General features: G+C 39.0%; 1 protein-coding gene across 2 annotated transcripts in view; it reads right to left on the reverse strand.

The window, feature by feature from the left end:
• PCSK5 (proprotein convertase subtilisin/kexin type 5) overlaps positions 1-19,764 on the reverse strand; it is a 232,802-nt gene that overhangs the window by 128,114 nt on the left and 84,924 nt on the right. For both annotated transcript variants that reach the window (XM_088522071.1, XM_088522070.1), the window contains exons 6-7: positions 14,355-14,443; positions 9,155-9,327 (exon numbers count right to left, since the gene is read on the reverse strand). In XM_088522071.1, the coding sequence (XP_088378197.1) occupies positions 9,155-9,327; positions 14,355-14,443 (262 nt within the window). The remainder of the gene's footprint in view (positions 1-9,154; positions 9,328-14,354; positions 14,444-19,764) is intronic.

Raw genomic sequence — 19,764 nt, forward strand, 5'->3', positions numbered from 1 at the left:
CCAAAGTAAACAGGCACTGTACAAAAAGATATCTGTGTTGGGACTGCGCAGGAGATGGATTTCACCCTGCTACTCTGTGGAGAAGGTCCAGGCAGCTTTCATTACTTTTATATCACTGTCTGATTAAATCCTGATTAGAAAGGAGTCTATGGCTATCAGACCCACTTAACTGCAGATTCAACTGCAGTTATATCCAGCTCTTGCTTACGGAACGCCTCAGGTCTTCCAGTGTTCACAGACCTTTTGAAGGATTTTGTGCAAACCTAGCTTTTTTTCTCTTTCAGTAGATGGGCAGAAGAAAATAAACCTGCATCATGGCCAGCTCCCTCTGCAGAGTAAGGACTGCAGTAACTATTTGTTCAGTTTGTCTGTTGTGGCGTTCGGTTGGGCAAGGAACAACCCATTTGGTCTTCGTGCAAAGCCATTGCTCTCACTGTTTCATGCCTCCCATTCCGCTAAATGCTACATAAAGAATCATCTTGAGACCAAACTTCCAAGCATTTTGCTTGCAGAAAACCTTTTTTTTTTTTTCCCCTGCACAATGCATAGAAATGTATAGATTCTTTTGCTGTTCAAATTTAAACATTTTTGTAAGGAAAGGGGATAAGTGAGCTGCCCCTACACAGTAACCAGATTCATATTTCAAAAATGCACTCTCTGAAATGCATATGCTTCAAGTGTATGGAAAGAGACCCATTTTGCCAAAGTTGCTTTTCAATACTGGCATTCCAACTTAAGACTTATTCTACATCATACTGGTGTGTTTTTCCTATGTTCAAATATATCACCTGTTTCAAGTTGGGCACCCAAAACCAGAGACCACTTTTGACAGCTTGTCCAACCACAGTAATACTAGTCTGGCCGGCTACAATAGTTTCCATACATGTGTGAGGGATGGGATGAGGTAATTAAACAGTTTCTGTTTCCAGTACACTTTGTGACATTGTAAGGAAACTGGACTTTTTGAGGTATATTTTCCTGTAGTTTTCATTCCAAGTTTTCCTGCCTTCTGGATTTATATACTCCATTGAACATAATGCAAGAACATTTCTTGTACATTATTTCATTTTCCGCAAATTCTTTTTTGTACTACATGCTAGTCATCTGTAAAAATCCTTATTTTCCAAACAAAGTGAAGAACGGAAATTTTAAGGTTTATTTTGTTTATATGCTACCAACAGAAAATAACGTGCATGGTATCAAAGTTCATCCACTTATCACTCAGTCAAAACTCTATTCCTTTGCTGGAAGACAATATCCCTAATTCTACTTTGGCTGAATGCTGGAAGTTGCTAACTATGTGCAAATCTATAGATCAAAGAAGAATTATTAGCTTAATGATGTGCTAAGGTTGTCACCTACCCTGACATTTTCTGGTCAATCTCAGTTTCCAGAAAGCTAGATCACAACAGGTATAAACCATATTAGCAAAACCGTGACGGCATCCTGAGATGTATGTACGGGCCAAATGCAAGGTAAGAAGCTAGGGACAAAGACACACAGAAGAAAGTAGAGAAATTTGTAGAGCACGGTATCTCTGAAAGGGATTTTGGGGTCATGACAGATAACTCCAGTGCTGCCAATGAGCTGTCGTTGAATTTATTTCAACCTGTGGAGTAGTAAGCAGTGTAAATATGCATAGGGGAAAGGGATCCAGCATAACCCCCTGCACAGAACTGGCTATGACTGAAATATCTTGCCCTATTTTGGTATTCACACTTAAAAAAAAAATACTGAGAAATTGCAAGTGTTTTGGAAAAGAACTACAGGAAGGAACTGTGGTTTGGAAATCATCATGAATAGAAAGAGACTGAATATACAAAAATATTTTTATCCAAGGCTTTAGAATAGGTTTTGAAGGATGGAGTAAGAGACCCCAAAGTTAACTGAAATGGGTTAAAATGAAACGGGCATGTACTGAAATTAGACTTCCAGAATTCAAGAAGTGACTTCAAGAATTTGTTAAATTCTTCCCCGAATACTTAATTTTTACAGAGTAATGCATTAAATCCAGTCTACACAGCTTCTGCAGAACATTTAATGATTCCAACTTAAATCAATCAGTAATGAAACAGGGGAGGATGGAGGTCAAGTGAAAATGGCAGCACCGGCGATTACGCGTGCTGTGCTGAATGCCCCCTCAGCCCTAGGAAGCCAAAGTTGAAGGAGTATTTTGAAGATTGGCCCTGGAAACAAAGTTATTACATTTTAACATAAAAAGCAAGTATATGCTAATGCATCTACTAATTATGACCACTTGCATCCAAGTAAATAATTCAGGATTAAGATGTGTAGACAAAGATGAGTAAGGCAATGGACAGCCTCGTTCTTTAGAAATGACTAATGAGTGTGGCTTGTGTAGCACAGCAAAATTAAGACTAACAGGGAATGGGACTGGGCTCTATAAATATGTCACATGCAAAAAAAAAAAGGGATGAGAGAAGCTATTTAAGCTAAAGCTCAATTTTTGGCATGGGAAAAAATGGGCAGAAACTCCATGTGAGTAAATCTGGCTATAAATTAGAGGAAAATCTCTAACCAATGCATCAGTGATGGCTGTGAAACACTCTTCCAGCAGGAACAGAGGGGAAAAATTTTCTAAATCATTCTAAAATATAAATTGCTAAATGTATTTCCAGGACATGATGCCTGTGATAGCACTGAACTGTACTGGATGACCTACAAGGTCATTTCCTGTCTTATGTCCCTATGTTCCAATTTAATTTATCCACGAAGTCACTTGGCACAATTCTATAATTACTTACATGTGGAGATTTCCAGGACTGTAAGACTCACATTAATTCTGCAAAAGTGGCATTTTACAATGAAAGGGAATCTAACCAATTCAGAAATCAGTAAGGTAAACATTTTTAAAAATAAAGGCAGTGAGCAATTTGCACAGCTGTGGATATAGCATGTTCTCTCTGGACTATTTCAGGCAAGACTAGCTCTTCCCAAAAGATGTACAGAAAACAGAAAATAACAGATGAACCAAGGAACAGAGAGACTGATGCAATAATAATTGGGTGAAATTTCCTGGCATGGCTTATGGTGAATGTTAGGACTAGATGATAATCGGATTTACAGATGTTAAAACTATGAATATTATTTCAAGTCAGTGGTACTATGTCTTATGATGTCAGAAGGCAGAAGTACAATACTAAAACTCAAATAACATGACTGTGAATTGCAGAACACAGACAATCCCCACCTGTGATATGGAGCCTCCAAAGTTTGTTTCGATATTTGAAGCAAATACATTATCAGATGCTCTCATATTGTATCGCAAAAAGTATGCAACAGATGAATGCCAAGGACTAGTACCAGGTTACATGAGGACACTGGAAGTCATGTCTTCAGGCGTGGCACTTCAGTACAGCACTAATCCTTCTGTTCCATCTTCAACAAGTAGTTTTTGGTGAACCTTTTATAACTGTGGGTGAACTGCTATGCATGCAGAACTTTTACCCAAGTATGATTCAAGATATGCATATGCATAGATAAATTTACATTCCGTCTCAAACTACAACTGCACAAGGTCAACATACTCAGTATACAATCTGAAAAATCTGGTCTTACCCTCTGTGCACCACAAAATTTCTGTACAAAATGATAGTTATTTTGGAAAACATTTTGAGACATTCGATTAGAAGTCTCTCTGCAGTAGCTTCTGTCTTTGCTCTGGCAAAGCAAACCAGAATTAACTCCTCTTGTGCAGGCAACATCTCCTGCACAGAATTACGCAAAGGAAAAATGACAGGAGAAGCCAGCAATACTTTAAAATGAATTTAGGAGCTATTTATCTGTGGCACAACACAGGCATCAGACCTTTTCCCAGGACAAATTAAGAACAACCTCTTCCACATGTGGTATTTACTGGCATATAATTAGAAAAAAATCCATGCGCTGTTCTTTGCCTTTCTTCATTTTCCTTTCCTTTTCCTTTCTTCTTTTTCCTTTGCTTTTCCTTTCTCCTTTCCCTTTTCTTTCCTTTCGCCTTCCCCTTTCTCCCTGCTCTGCTCTTCTCTCCCACCCCTGGGCTTGCTCAGGGTCTGTCCCGAGCCCTCTGCTCCTTCCAGGCACTCTGAGCACCCGCTCCACAGCCGGAGCTGCTCAAGCGGGAGAGATGAAAAGGGGCAGTGATGATGGGAGGGAAGGCATCAAGCCGAGCTCTCACAAGAGGCTCAGCCACACAACCTCTGATCATTAATCAGATGCCCAGTCCATCAAGCACGCTGGCTCGTGTCCAGCTTGCTGAGCAGAGCGGTGTCGTGGCAGTAAGACAGAGGCCCCTGAGCTGACTCGGGCAGAGAGCCAAAAATTCCCATGCAGATTTCACTGCCTGTCCACCCTGCTGTGTTGTATTAAGGATGACCTGCCTTGCCTCTGATGTGGGCTACCTTATGGGCACTGCAAAACAAACAGCAGAAAGCATGTAGCTGGCAACATGTTGCGAGAGGTGAGATAACTAGTTCTTTGAAAGCCTGAAAGGAAAAACATCAACGGGGTCACAGTTCTCCAAAAACCTGGTTAGCGGGGCTTCCTCAAACAGCAGTGAAAGGACAAGTCAGAGTATCTGAAAAGTATGATTGGCCAAAGGATGCTGAGACTGATGCCCCAAAAAATGGGCTTATTTTATGATCAGAAAAGAACTGATTTCAGTTCTGTATCACAGATCTGCGTATGAGAGAGCATGAGAATATAAAACGCAGGCTGGCAGATACAACCAGTGATCCTAAAATATAATAGAGCTTTGGTTTTATCCTTTTTTCCCTGGGAAAGACTTCTGTAGTTCCCTTTCTGTCCCAGACTCATTCTTGCTCCATTACGTTTGTGCTCCATAGGGTGGCCATAGGACGGGCACGTTCACATGCCACATGCTTGGCAATGTGAAACCTACTCATTCACGAACAGAGAGCCTTACATGACAACACTTACCCAGCCCTTCTTGAATGCGTTACTTTCGGATATACTGGTCTTAGTTTGATTTTTAAGGCATATTCTGTGTGGTAACAGAGATTGTTTTAGAGGTTATAAATACACTTTTAATACACCATTATTTGAAATACAGGCTTCCAGAATTTTCCATCCTTGTAACTAAACCATTTCTAAGGAAAGGACCTTGTCAATTGGAAGCAGGATACAAAAGGGAGTTACTATATTTGCATAGAAATTGTTTGATAATAAAGTCTTCAAGGTTACTTTTCGAACTCAAGTACGTAAATTTAATAGGATTAAGCAAAAGAACTTAAACATGACAGAAAACCACAGTTCTTGAGACAAGTTTAAAAACTGCTTTTCTTTTTCTTCACCTTGATCCTGGGTAGAATTTTAAAGTGTATTTAATTTCTGGTTATGGTTTCATTTTATAAACTCAGTTATTATTTGGTATAGTTTCTTTAAATAGATTTGTCTATTTAAATTTATGGCATGTTGTGGAGCTCTATGGAAGAAATGTACAGTCATTTATCTTTGTTATTTTGTGCAGGATTTGGAAGGAGTAATCATATTAGCTCAGCAGGTTTAAAAATAATAATAGTTCTACAACACCCTGCTTGAGTTGTTAATTGGAATAACACGAGCTAAAGAAAACCCAGCATTTTTTTCAAGAAACCCACTCTCAGAATAAGAAACTGCGGTTCTTGCATCCATTTCACTTTTTACATCATTAATCTGATAAAAGAGATCACTCAGTTTAATTATACTTTAATCAAAATTATTTTTTAGCACAACCTGTAATTTTCCTAATTAAATAAACCAGGCACACTTTCCTTTTCAGATCCATTTAAAAAATCTTGACCTTATTTTTTGCAGTGCTTTTTTTAAAAATCCAGATCTGCGTGCATACGCAGAACTAATGTCGAGTATCATTTTGAACCTTTATGTAGATCTAAAAGAGGGTCTTGCCAAACTTGCCTTTACCGAGTTACTTAATTTACTTCACAGGTACCTGATGTAATAGCACTGCTGTTCAGTTCAACATTACAAAAAATTAAAGGTCAAGGTCTGTACACAGTGTAACAAGCATTTTTCTCTGCCTATTATTATTTGCACAATTACTGTGACTGCTTGGGGAAATCAGTGTTTGGCAAGGTATTTATCCAGCATTCATTACCCTGGACAATGATCTGGTTTTACTGTGGAGCGGAGATAATTTGTATTTTCTTCTCCAACTGTGTCTCAGCTTTTAAAAAGATATAAAGCAGAATAAAAAGAGTACCTTTATCCAAAGACTGAAAGGAATTTTTTTTTTTGAGAGGACTAAGGAAGACAGCTTTATCTGAAAGCTATTTTTGGCCTTTAAAACCATGCTGATAAATACGGAGATAATTGAGACATACATGCAGCATAACTTTTTAATATATGCTACACTTTAAAGAATGAAAGTTAAAGTATTAACCTTAAGCATTTTCTCACTGTTATCGGTATGATTAGATACTTCCAATAATACTATCTCAATTTGATTAAACTTTTGAACACAACTTTTATTTTCTTAGCAGAAAAAGCTCTCAGTCAGAGCTAGACAACATTTCAAAATATGTGGAAACATTTAGAAATCTGCAACTTGGCATGGGCCACTTAGCGCAGAAGAAAAGAAGGCTGATAAAATGAAATCAAAGTTAAAACATAAAAACAATAACTAGACTCCCCTCAAAGATGACTTCTCATAACACTCTAAGAAATATTGTGAACTATTTTTATGGATTGTTCTCAGAAAAAAGACCCACTCAGAACTGTAAAAAGAAGTACTGGGTTTTCATTATTTAGTGGTGCCTTTAAATAAATATATTATGGTACCACGAAGTGGTAATGCAATGAAATTTATTTGTGGTCTGTAGGGTATTCTCTCTAATTATATTTATAAATCATTAAAATGGAATAATGATACCTGAATACAAGATCGTTGCTCACAGAAAATTAATCCACATTCCTGACCTATAGCAGACTTCTGGAGAATTGGAAATTTCAACGAGAAAACACTGTGTTCTTTAGATACAGAAATTTTGGCTTGTTAGTCAACATGAAAGATGGTATTTAAACCAGCATATATGTTTGGTTAAATATGAAACTTGTTTTGCACATCTTCCCCTGTGTCCCGCAGTTCCCCAAGCAGCCCTTTGACATCATATTTTCCCTCTCTGCACTCCCTGTCAAACGGCAGCAGACTGCACTGGGGCTCTGGAGAGCGCTGATACTCCAGCTGAAAGGACAACTGGTGACGCTTGGGACACAGCAACGCAGACATATTCGACCTTCTCACATATCTGTTACTTTGCTCTATGAACTTTTCAATAACTACTCTAATAATGATTATTAAATGTGGCAGAGCTCTCTGGAGGCAGGATCCACGAATCCCTAAGCGTTTTTTACTGCTAAGCCACTGGAATTTCTGCTCGGGTAAAGTCAAGTACATGCTTGAGTAGTTAGTTATGCTGAGTTTAACATGCTATACACTGTACAACAAGCTAGAGGATATGGCTGCTACTCTCCACTGAATGGTCACCATGTTAGTAAGTGAAACGAAGGCACCAGCTCGGTGTTGCATGGTTGTTAAAGCAATACAAATTACTAACTTTTATGAGGCATGCTTTAGCATTGCACAGCACAGGAAACACCCAGTCCCTGTCACTTGCTTGGTGCTTCAATCATCACTCTTGATACTCACCTGCCAGGTAGGCGAGCACATCTAGGGTCAGGCAGAAGAGAAAACAACTTACACAACTTTACCAAGGAAATCAAACCCAGGCAATGATTCAGCTGTGACTGGAACGTAAGAATTCAGAGCTCTGAGACTTGTGCTACAAGACAGCGGTTGCGGCGAGAGCAGTCTCTAATTTCATGCTGAATTTACTTACACCTCGTAGCCAGGCTTACTGCAAATCACTCAAAATACAGAGCAAAGAGGGCAAACAGACTATCACCTCAGCCAGATGCTCTTGTAACTTTGCCTATTATCTTTCTACATCCATTGCCTTTGTCTTCTTTTTTTATGATATATCTTAAACGAATATAATATCTCAACGGCAAACACTGTCTCCTGCACAATGCACAAACTTTTTAGGCTGAATGTTCATTACAATTTGCTAAAATCAGTCTTGGGAACACCTACTTAAAGCTCCTACTGGCTTAAATAATGTCTGCACTTTCTGATTTTGCTTTACAGTGTTAGGTCAACAGCTTCAGTCATCAAGTTTTCAAATAAGTATTTTTTATTAATCTCTTCCTTTCTGATCCTAGAGGTACCCACCACTGAACTAGCAAGTCTCCCACTGTACTCAAAATAATGCTCATACCTTTAAGTGCAGAGCATTAAAATGCTTTCCATCCAGTCCTACACAGTGGAAAGAGGTGTGAGCACTGGAAGACCAGGAATTCCTTGATCTATTTAGCAGGCAGGAGAGTAAAAGGAAGAACTAAAAATTGGCTTCTGATATTGAATGTTCTAACTGCTTGTTTCCTTCTGCGGTTTTACTTGTTTGACAGTTATTTATTAAAGAAAATTGAAAAGGTCTTAGTTTTTGTCTCATAGGGGTGCTTGAGATTTTGTGCATTGTGTTATTGAAGCTCTCTGGACTATATCACAGGGCCACTACAATAGCACAAACTAGTAGAAAAATTTATATGCAAGTTATAAAAAGGGCGTACATTCTTGGAGACCAGGCATACACTCTAAAAGAGATTAGCGAGTGTCAATCTCTTCTTTAGCTTCCACCTCCCTATTTCAAGTATGAAATCAGGCAAAACACAAGAACAAAAGAAAGAAAAGAAGGAAGGAAGAAAAACAGTCAAAGGCTTTTGCTTCATAGTTTCATAGCAATTCAAATTTGATGATGTGACAGTGCTGTGCAAAGTAGAATTTTTAAGGCGCAGCTTTTCCTGTAGAATTACATCATTACCTCAGTGCAGTTTTAAGGGACAGTGAGGATGATGTAGTCATGATGTTTACAACAACGCAGGTCGGCTGCTACTTCAGGAAGGATCAGATGCCTGGTTGGCATGGCACGGAAATGAATTTTTCATTTTACACGAGCGAAGCTTTTCTTATCTCCTTTAGAATATGAATGTTCCCCACACTGGCACGTGCCAAGGCACGTGCACCCGTCCACCCGCACGCGAGCGCAGACCTGGGAGACGCACCCTGATGCCAACCTACCATTCTGATGCCGTTCTCAAAGGCCTGACGTGCTAGAGAAGCAGGTCCGTCCACAGTCTTACCATCATCATCAGGCCCCCAGCTGGCGCTGTAGATGTGGATGTGCTGCGGGTTAAGGCTCAGAGACTTTGCCTCCACCATGTCTGTCACGTCCCCATCCAGCATCCGTACGCCTGCGGAACAAAAGACACAATGAACAGGGTGACCAAACCCCAAGGGCCTTTTGTTCAGAGAAAATTGCCGTGTAGGACACTGGACTGAATGATCGTGAGGATCCCTACCACTGTTAACGAGTCTTTCATTTTGCACAGGTGTTTATGAATAGGTAGGCATATTTTTGTCTTTCATCAAGATTTAAGAATTATCTATTGACAATTATCTCTCATTATCATTATCTATCATTATATCCTCTGCCTAACCTTTGAATTTTACCAGCAAGCTTTAATGCTTCAGAAAATTTAGAAGAAGCCTCGAACCCTGAAATGTTTGTATGTCACATATGCTTTTCTTTTTCTTTATACTGCAATGAAACCGCAGCACTTAATTTGAGACATTCATCGTCCTAAGTATGCTGACAGACATAAACACGGGATCTCTGTTGATAGATAAACATGGGATTATTCCTTCATTCTATGGGGCTACAAAGAGGAAACCAGGGAGAAAGCTCTTGTGTACAGATGGATTACTTCATGCAGTAGCAACGGCATTACAGAAAGTTACTGACAATACCTTACGTGCACGTATTATTCAATGTTGAACTACAATATTGTGAGCGCCTTCTGCTATACAGAAGGGGCTTTTTTAAGATACAATTCTGCTTTGTGATTTTTTTTTTAAATCCGCTAATGTGGGATTTGATAAAACAGTGTGTCAGCACTTGTAAAATGAATGGCACCTTGATGTTTTAAGCACCCTAAGATAAATAAAGTAGGCTTCAATTTGAAAACCAAGAATAGCTTAAAGCTGTTTTTTAACTAACCTTAACATTTTGACTGAATTTAAACCTGACTGTGAACCCCTTGATGGTAGCCTTAACTCAAATAAGAAAGAAGACCTTCATACATTTAGGTCAACATTCAATCAAAGACATAAAAGAAATTAAAATAATAATTAACATGTAACTTAATGATAATAGAGAATAATGATCCCTTCCACAATCAACAAATTTGAAGTTTTTTCCACTTTAAAAAGACCACTGCTGCTTATATACCAAATTTACATATTTTAATTATAGACACATTCTGATTTGCTCGTGATTTCAGGATGAATTAGCTGGAGTATTTACCAAGACCTTAACTTTCAACTAGCAAAAGGTATAGGGGTTGCTTTGTTGATAGAGGGTCTATGTTTCTCCCTTATTCTAATTGACTCAAAAATGAAAAGTGATCATATTCTAAGTTCATACATAAGCTGCCCATGTTTTGTGAGATAATAAACTTGTCCAAACAGTGATCTCACTATGAACTTTACTTTATAAAGAGCCACTAAAACAACTTTGGGAATCTCAGGTTTTATTTTTCTTCCTCAGCATAATCTCAGAAATTAATGATGGGTGGAAGCTGTGTTCTCATTTCTTTCAAGCACACTAAAATATATTTGGTTTTAAATAAAGATGATAAAAAGGTACACTATGCTTAAAAGAAGGAAAATGAAGCTTCCCTTGATGTTTCAGTAACCATGTAGCAAACTTAAATAATACACCATTCACCCTGGGAACAAAAACTCTGAGTTCTGCCATTGGTATCTGAGGTATTTTATACAGGCTTTTGTTAACGGTGAAGTGGTCAATCTGAAGCAATATGGACAAGGCATTGCTCTGGTCTGCAATAATTGACAGACATACTTCAGGTGTAACTTTGATCAATGGATGTCACACTGGCTATTAGAAAAACATAAGTCTTTTCTCTTGCTTCCTCTTCTTTTTTTCCTTTTTTTTTTCTTTTTTTTTTCTATTCTTTCCTGTACTTTTTTTTTTCAAATGGCTGGAGTAGTTAATTTTGCCGATCACAAAACCTCCAAAGTGCATTTGGCATGTGGTGATAGTGCAACAAAAGCTGTCCAGAAGGCAATTAACAGGCGGCGTTTCCAGACTGTTCCACCTAAGACTGCAGTGTTCTATAAACTTTTTCCAATATTTGCAGTAAGTGCCAAAATGTAAGTGGCATTTTAGTCAGAACAAACTTTGAACAAATCCCAGGAAACAAACAGAAAAAAAAAAAAGAAAATAAAACAAGCTCAAAGCAAGGTTTCTTTTAAAATGTTTGTTTTTAATCAGCATCTGACTTAAGCTTAAAGAAACAGCTGAACTAATTCCTCGTCAGCTGAAGACAATCTACATCTGTTCTGCCATAATTCAGTGTAACTGTTTTCCCGTCAGGACTCAAGCCCAGCCAAGTAACTAAGCACCCAAATCCCCGCAGATGCTTTGCAACTTCCACAATAAGTCTGCAACAATAACAACACGCCAACCATCCAGCCTATAAAAAGTCTCGCAAGCTCTGTAGGTGGTAATTTGCTACGTGTGATTACTGCAAAGAGTTTCACATTAAAAAATCTACCCCTTTGGTGTACTGCTTTGTTTGTTAATGACAGGGCCTTTAGCTAGGATAACTGCAGGCATATTGCATATTTTTTCATACACATCATCCCATAACCTGCAAGGGAATGGAAGGTCCAGACTGCAGTTTCACTCATCGTTTCATATCTGCATATTCGATCTCCATTTACACAGTTGCAAGAGAAGTCTCAGGCTTTCTAAGAATCTTTTTTTTCTGATCCATTTGGTGATCAAGGTTTTTTAAATATGCAGAAATTAGACACAAAGGACAAACACAGAAAAAGAAAGTGAGCATCAGCGGTAGATATTTTGTTTATGACTTTCCATTCTAAAGATCATTAATTGAATTTGTTCAGCTGCCAGCATTTGATGAAATATTAATGGAAGGGATTTCTTTTTCCATTTGCTTTCCCTCTTCAGTATCACTTCTGTGTCCAGAGAAGCAGTAACTCACATATGGTTTGAAGTAAAGAATACCCATCTTGGTGGCCCAAATTCAAATTCACTATCAGCAGGTGCTCCTCTGTGTGAGAAAAACATAATTGCTTTACCTTGACTCTATTTTCTTCCCCTAAAAGGCCAAATAAGGGTCTTTAAATCCCTGGGAAATAAGCAGCCTGAACACTAGTCCAGTATAATATGATTCAACATTTTTATACTCTCCCTGGCCTGTGGAGGGGAAACATGAGCGCGGTACATCCACGTGTGCAGCTTATGGCTTTTCTGAGGAAAGGCATGCCAAGTAGAGGTCAGCAACAGTGAGACTCTTAAATACATACACCTAAAAGAAGGAGAGGCTTAACCTCCCTTCCCGATACCCTAGAATTCCCTCTTGCCTCTGATTTACTGCAGATTATCTACTGAGTCCCCTGCGGCCTTATTCTGAAGTACTGATACTTTTAAAGGATGGTACATGACCTCAAGTGAGGTTTACACAGCTGCCACTGTAGTGTTTTCAGCTTTCTTTAAAATACAGCATTACTGATGGCTCTGCAGAAGTGTTGTGTTAAACAGAGCAGATAGATAAATTTCATTTAGACTAACAAGATTTCTTGAATGCTGGTACAGTCCTAATTCAGAATAGCTATAATGTACTGTGAAAAAGGCACATATATCCAATCTTTACTGATCAGATTACTGTTGTCATAGTATGTCTATCTGAATCAGTTTTTACACTATATTTGGAAAAGGCTGTGATTCATCTAATATGCCTGGGGGCTTTCTAAAGTATTATTGTACATTCCTAGTGCTTAATAAATAATAACCTATTAAAAAGCCGTTGTTAATAATAGAGAGCTCCTCAAGGACATGTCTGGGCTGTTGCTGGTCCGACTTGCAAACGAAGCTTTTGCTCTAGAAATCAGCTGATATCTGCATGGATGCCCTGACTCTCCTCAGATGTGGTCTGAGCACACAGTAGGACTGATTTCATCGCTCCAGCTACAGGACCAATGGCCACGTCCACACGAGAGAACCTGCTCATGATGTTGTTGAGCAACAACCTCACTCGGCCAGTTCAATTTCGTTTAAACCATTCTGACAGGTTAACGCTGCGCGGGCAGGCTCTTTGCCTGAAGGGAAATTGTTTCTAAGCATTACTTTAACCTTATGCTGGATCAGGTGCTGTCTATGCTCTTGAAGCCAGCAGGAAAACAGAAAGCTGACATTAGGTCTATATTGTGCGTTTCGGCTAATCTGAAACGGAGCTGTGCTCACATCTGATTTGGATCAAACACGTACTGATCCAGTAAAGCAAAGATACAGGACCATTAGTTGTGGAAACATGCCCTCAGCTTTGCCTCCTCCTCGTGGTTTTGAACTGCCCTTTGTTTTATTTATAGGTAAGCATGTTTCTGTTTTTACAGATGGTCTCTGCTTCGGGGCAGAAAATCAACTGTTAATGAGTTTAAGCTATAGATTTTTCCACTGAAAGGTGATATACTGATCCCACAATTTCACCAAAATTCAGGGTAAGACTTCCCTTGGAGCATTAAAATTTTGCCCAGCAGGGCTGCGATCTAGGAGGTATGTAGATATCTTGACAGTCATTTCCAAGAATGAAGCCAGAGATCTTGACTGAACAGCCACCAACTAAGAATCTACAGAACCACTTGGAATCTTGTGGCTGAACAGAGCAAAAAAGCATCATCAAATCTCATGCTTCAGGCAATAATCTGATTACACACAACGATCAAAAGATACCTCACAACAATGGCCCAAACCCACAAAATTCTTTTGAGTTTCCCCATGACGACAATTTTTTGTTTGGGGTCTATATGAAAAAGTGATATTCTTGCTATACACATTTAATTCTGATTTGTCAGAGCTCATGACTCAAAACTCTGAGCATGTGAGAAAACCCAAATGTAGCTCTGCCTTTTGCATTTTCATCAATAGTCTTGTTTTCTATTTTCCTGCGTGTAGCAAGAGGCAGTCTCCCAGTGAGCACTGCAGAAGTGTCTGTCAAGTGTCTGTCTGCTGACAAATTCCTTCTGTACTGGACTTCAACACCACGACTGGGTTTTACTTGTTCACACAGCTAGGGCTGTTATCCGTACAGAGCTCTTCCTCCTATTTAGAAAGGTCTGAATGTACCCATTGCTTTCCGATTACATTTTCTTGCAGGGGGACTGTTTCACATACCTCCAATCTTGGCATTAAAGGCGATTCCCACTGTGCAGTGTGAGTTGTTTGCTGTGGCTGCCACTTCTCCAGCACAACGGGTTCCATGCCTGCAGTCAGAGAAACATTTTTTCAAGTGAGCAACATAATCTACCAACATACAGACCGTCAGGATTTATAGGCTTTGGCCTTGCTCATCCTCAGGTGCTAAAAGCACAGTCATCCATTGTACCTTGCAGTACTGAGATCCCCATAGCAACTTATGACCATGTTGCAACTTTCCAAGGAATGCTCCTTTTAATAACATTATCATGATCATCTTCTTAAACTTCTCATGGCAGACTTTCTAGCCATTGAAAACACAAGAGTATGTAACAAAAACATACTAAGATGATACACAGTCCCTAGCAACAGAGAGAAGACTGGGACAGGGTTCTTCGATTTGAAGAACATGATGGGCATAATTTTCATCCTGCATTTTACTGAACAGACAAACATGCTGCTAGACTGCCTTTCTACAGAGCCTCTGATGAACATCCTCACCAGAGCAGGTGGTATGAGCCGCCCTGTACCGTGTCCTCACTTGCAGACATGCCTAAGGGTGGCTCCAAGCCAGGCATGCTCAAAGCTGCTGTTTAAGTATGTCCTGGCCATGCCTTGGGCCAGCACCACAAGCCTGCTGTCTGTCCAGGGGCTGCAAAAGCAGCTGAACTACCTTCCTGAAGAGAGTTATACCCTGCGACAGGAAGAAGAGCTGGGCTGTAAGGGGATAATCTGAAGAAGAGAAGAGGAGCCACAAAATGGGGCTTGCTAGCCCCCTTGCACGCCGCGCGAGTGGGACAGCTTCCTAGCCCTGAGCCACTCTCTCTACAAGCTGACAGTGATCAACTGTATGACCACTATGGTATGAAAGCTCTTCTGACTTTTTATGATGTTTTGTCTGCAATATAGTTTTTACAGAGTGTTTTCCACTGGTAAGATCTTCCCTTAACCTTGTGCAGTTAGCCAACTGCACCACAGATATCCAATGAAAAACAATACTGAGCGGACAAGAAAGTTTGAGAGTTGTTGGGCAGAGAGCAAATACAGAGATTCACATGAGAATAGTGTAGAGTGTAGAGTGACTCCTTATTTCCTACTTCTTGGAGTAAAGTCACTCTCCATACAACGACAGTAGTTCTGCCCCTTAACCTTCTGAGATATGTACAGGAGAAAAAGACAACCACATGGTTTCACTGGAAGTGCATTAATAAAATGCAGCAGCAACAACTGAACGGGAAATAAAAAAGAGAAGAAATAAAAATAAGCATTAAAAGCAATTAATGCTAATCTCAGAAATTCAAACGGCATCTTTCAATTTATGAGGTAATTTAGAAATATATGCTATGAAAAAATTGTGATCTTTACTCGCAAGACCAAAACGATGACTTAGACAATGACGAATCCTACAGCTGGATCAAGGTATCACAATTATATGCATATCTCCTCAAATCGTTTCTTATTAACCTGTTCATAATTCATCAAATGGTTGCCAAACTGCATCAGAGAATTTTTCAAGACTTAATTTGAGATTTGTTTTTCATACAAAGCCTAATTTTCTTCACTCGAATAAAGCCAGTCTAATTCAATTTTATCGAGTAACATCTTATTCCATAACAGAATGATTTTCTGTGAAAAGCTTAGAGGAAATAATTCCGGAATTACACATGAAAAGGAGATTTTAAAAAGTCTCCATTTGCTTTCAAGTATTTTCAATTCATGTTCTAGGTGATCGTCTGTTTGATACAGCCCCTTCTAAGAATGTGTTCAAATTCATAAGGGAAATGTCTGTCTTCAGAAGTATTTAGTAGACATATGATTCTCAATTTTTTTTTTCCATGATGCAGGATGATTTTGTTAGGTCCCACATGTAAGTTTAGAGTTACCCCCGAATACCAAGGTGCAGATGACTGCTCTCCAAGTATGTACCTGTGCTGTACCAGATGCTCCCACACATCATCTTGGTGCACACACTTTATTAAGAAATAAAGCTGCCTGCTTTGTGAAATGACCATAGCCCAGATGCAGTTCCCCAGGTGGTGCCCTGGCAGGAAAACCCTCCTGGGATCCAAGTCTGAGAAGAGCAGCAGGGAGAAAAGACTTGGGAGGGAGTTTCTTTTTTGGTATGCAGCGGGGACAGGTAAAAGACACACATGGAGAAAACAGGCTGCCTGGAAAGGAACGGGAACAGCTGGGGAATCTCCATGGTGCATCTCTCAGGGCACACAGTGGACAGCAGCTTACTCTGTTAACACGAGGCCCACGAGGCGCCACCAAAAGGGTTTAGGTTTTTGGTGGCTCCCTGAGGAGCTCCCACTTGCTCGAGGGAACGTAACGAGTCCGTCCAGGGCAGCGGAGGGACCAGGGAGAGTGTGACCTCCCCTCTCAGCAGCGACCCAGGGGAAAACGGGATTAAAGGCAACACAAAACTGCGCCCTCAGTTCCAGCTGGAGTGGAAGTGACCAGCTAGAAGTAGCCGGAGCTTTAGAGGGTTGGCGTGGAGGTTTCATGACATGTATATATTGATTTAAAGCACAGTACGAAATCTCATGTAAAATCCTGATAGAAAAGAAACATATTCCAGAGAGACTTAGATCGTCAGACAATTTTACAACATGTGAATTTAATTAACATTGCTGAATATTTCATTAGTTTTCACATATTAGAAAATCCTTCCTTTTATCATATGTTAAGTCCAGGAATGCTATAAATTTATTTTGTAAACCCATTTTTATGTTAGACCCTTACTTCTCTGCCAAGATTATCATTAATTACATTCCATGTTTATAAAGGAAATGACAAAATTAAAAACCGTTTTATTCATTTCAAGGTCAGATATCTAAAATTATTATTTTTTTATAATCAGCTTTCCACTGTGTGAATTAATCATATATACAATTCAATTTCTTTAATATGTTATCTTTTTTGGGTCCTTTAAGTAATAATTCAATTATGCTATGAAAGGGAAGACTTTCTAAAACATCTGCATATAAAAATTATGTTCTTTCCACATTGCTTTTGATTTTCCATGTCCCAGATTTCGCTGGAGGTCTGCAATTGTGAACAGACCCTGAGTTCTGCAATGAAAATCTGAGAAGCCTTCTGATTAGTCAATACACTATTTCTTAACTAATTAGATAAACAAATATGATGAAACAGATGCCTGAAATTGATTAAGTCTGTTCAAGAGCTATGAAAACTTTTCCTGAGCATGAAATCAGAAAATTTCAAACTACAAACAGTTTATGGAGGCAGCGTGCTTTAGGACTTCATTAGCAAGAGCAGTTGAGCAGCTTTCAAGTTAGCATTTTTTGTGACCATATGCATTCCAAAACACAACAATTCGCTGCCTTTGTGGGACGCCTGCATCACACACAACTTCTTTAAAAAAAAGCTTATGCAGACCCAGAAGAAAGCATGACTGCCTTTCTACAAAAGCCTATCTTGATAAACTTTAAGGGTCGATGCCTCATTTCACTGGCTCCTTTGCCAGCTTATGTTGCAGGGAAATAAGTTCCCAGGCTATTAAATGGCACTTTGAAGAGACACTCGGCTAAAAGGTTTTGCACTTGTCCTTTGTGTTGATGTCACTGTGATGTAGTATCACAGAATGAAAACATAAAAGAAAGCCTGGTTATGAGACATTCTCCCCATCTACAAATGGTCTTCTACCTGGAATCTAAAGAAAGAAAACGACTGGAAAGAAGAAAAGCCTTTTTTTTTTTAATTTTGTAAAGGAAGACATGAAAAATCTCTCTTCAAAGATAGATTTAGGCTCAAGAGGGCGACAGGTTAAAAAAAAAAAGGTAATAAATATTGCAGTCAATATCTTCTCAACAAACTGTGCTTAGACACTTGCAGAACTTTCCATCCTAGAATCTGCTTTTCCTATAATTCTGTTTAGCTTTAACTGCCCGGGCTCACTACTTGTATTCTGGTCAATGAAGTACGTCTTTTTTAGGAACATGTTTGATTTCATTTTTGCTTATCAGGCAGAACAAAGAATAAAGAAAATATGCAGGCAATCCATATCGATTTTCTTCTCCTTTTGTATGGAGAATATTTGTTAAGCCACTAAGGTGCTGAAGACCTTCTTAGGAAGATCTTCATAGTGCTGAATTTTCTGCCTTATCATGCCTTCACTATTATATGGAGAACTTTAAATAAAATGCTTTCGTTTGAAGAAGTACACTTCTGCGAAAATGCCTATTTGGCTTCTGCTACTGCCTGCATGAGCAGGAAATGAGCAGCTGGATGGTGAAGGCACAGTCTTTTGACAGCTCTCTAAGAGTAAGATAAGCAAAAGAGAAATTTAAGAGCTCTGAACTATTCTGTTATACAAACTAACTTTTTTTTTAGTATCAGATTTTCTCTAAGACAGACTCGGGTAAATATTTCGGGCAATGGATGGAAGGAGAAGAGGTGCCTGTTCTGTGATTAGCTATTGCTCCCCATTGATACAGGATTTACATATAAGACATCTATCCTGTCAGTAAGCTCTCCGAATTTGCCTTTCAGGAGAGACGGAAGATATAAGGCACCTAGAACATCTTTAAGATAAAAGTTAATTGTTCCATACCTCTCCTCTGAATGTTTAGAGTGAGGACATGTTCAGAGCTAGCAAGGACAACTGAAGGTAATATGGAAAACCCTTTCCATGGGAATTGGCTCTTCAGAGTCTCCACCTCCGACAGCTATTCCTTGAATCCACAGACATGCTTCTTTGTTGCCTTTTATTCTCCTGCAGCTTATCAAATCTTTAACAAAACAAAAACTCAAGGGACCAGAGGGTTTACCTCTGGTAACCTCCAGCTTTTCATGACACTAACATTATAGTCCAGTCCACTTCAGCCTGTCACCACTGAATCTTTTCAGAAAGGAACTAAGGGAGAAAAGAATTACACACTATTTAAATGCAAGACCATCACAAACACTCCTGAAAATACCAGTTACTTATTGGGGTTTTCTGAAAGAGATATTCAGCACAGGAAGAAGTTTGTACACAAGTAAGGAAAGAGGTATTCTGTCTTTATCAAAGGATATGTCTACAAAAAAAGAAGAAAAATTCATATCCTTTTCAAATTCTATGCTATGCATATGGGAAAAGTCGACAACAAATAATGGTAAAAAAGTTAAAACAGATACTCTCAAAGTTTATACAAGGTTAAGTATATCTTAATAGGCTGTGCTTGAACATCTGCTCCTCTATTCCTGGTAGCACAGCCAACATCCTCTCTCACCATGATTACATAATAAACATATGCGTAAATAAATAAATAAATAAACATACGCGTAAATGCAATGACTAAATATTAGGAATTGTTTTTCACATAATTTTAATTATAAATGAATCAAAGGGATGGAAAATGTAAGAGGAACCAAGCCAGGTTCC

The sequence above is a fragment of the Tinamus guttatus genome, unplaced genomic scaffold, assembly GCF_059628265.1.
Source record: "Tinamus guttatus ecotype Peru unplaced genomic scaffold, ASM5962826v1 Tinamus_guttatus_pri_ptg000146l, whole genome shotgun sequence".
In the NCBI taxonomy this organism is placed as follows: domain Eukaryota; kingdom Metazoa; phylum Chordata; class Aves; order Tinamiformes; family Tinamidae; genus Tinamus; species Tinamus guttatus.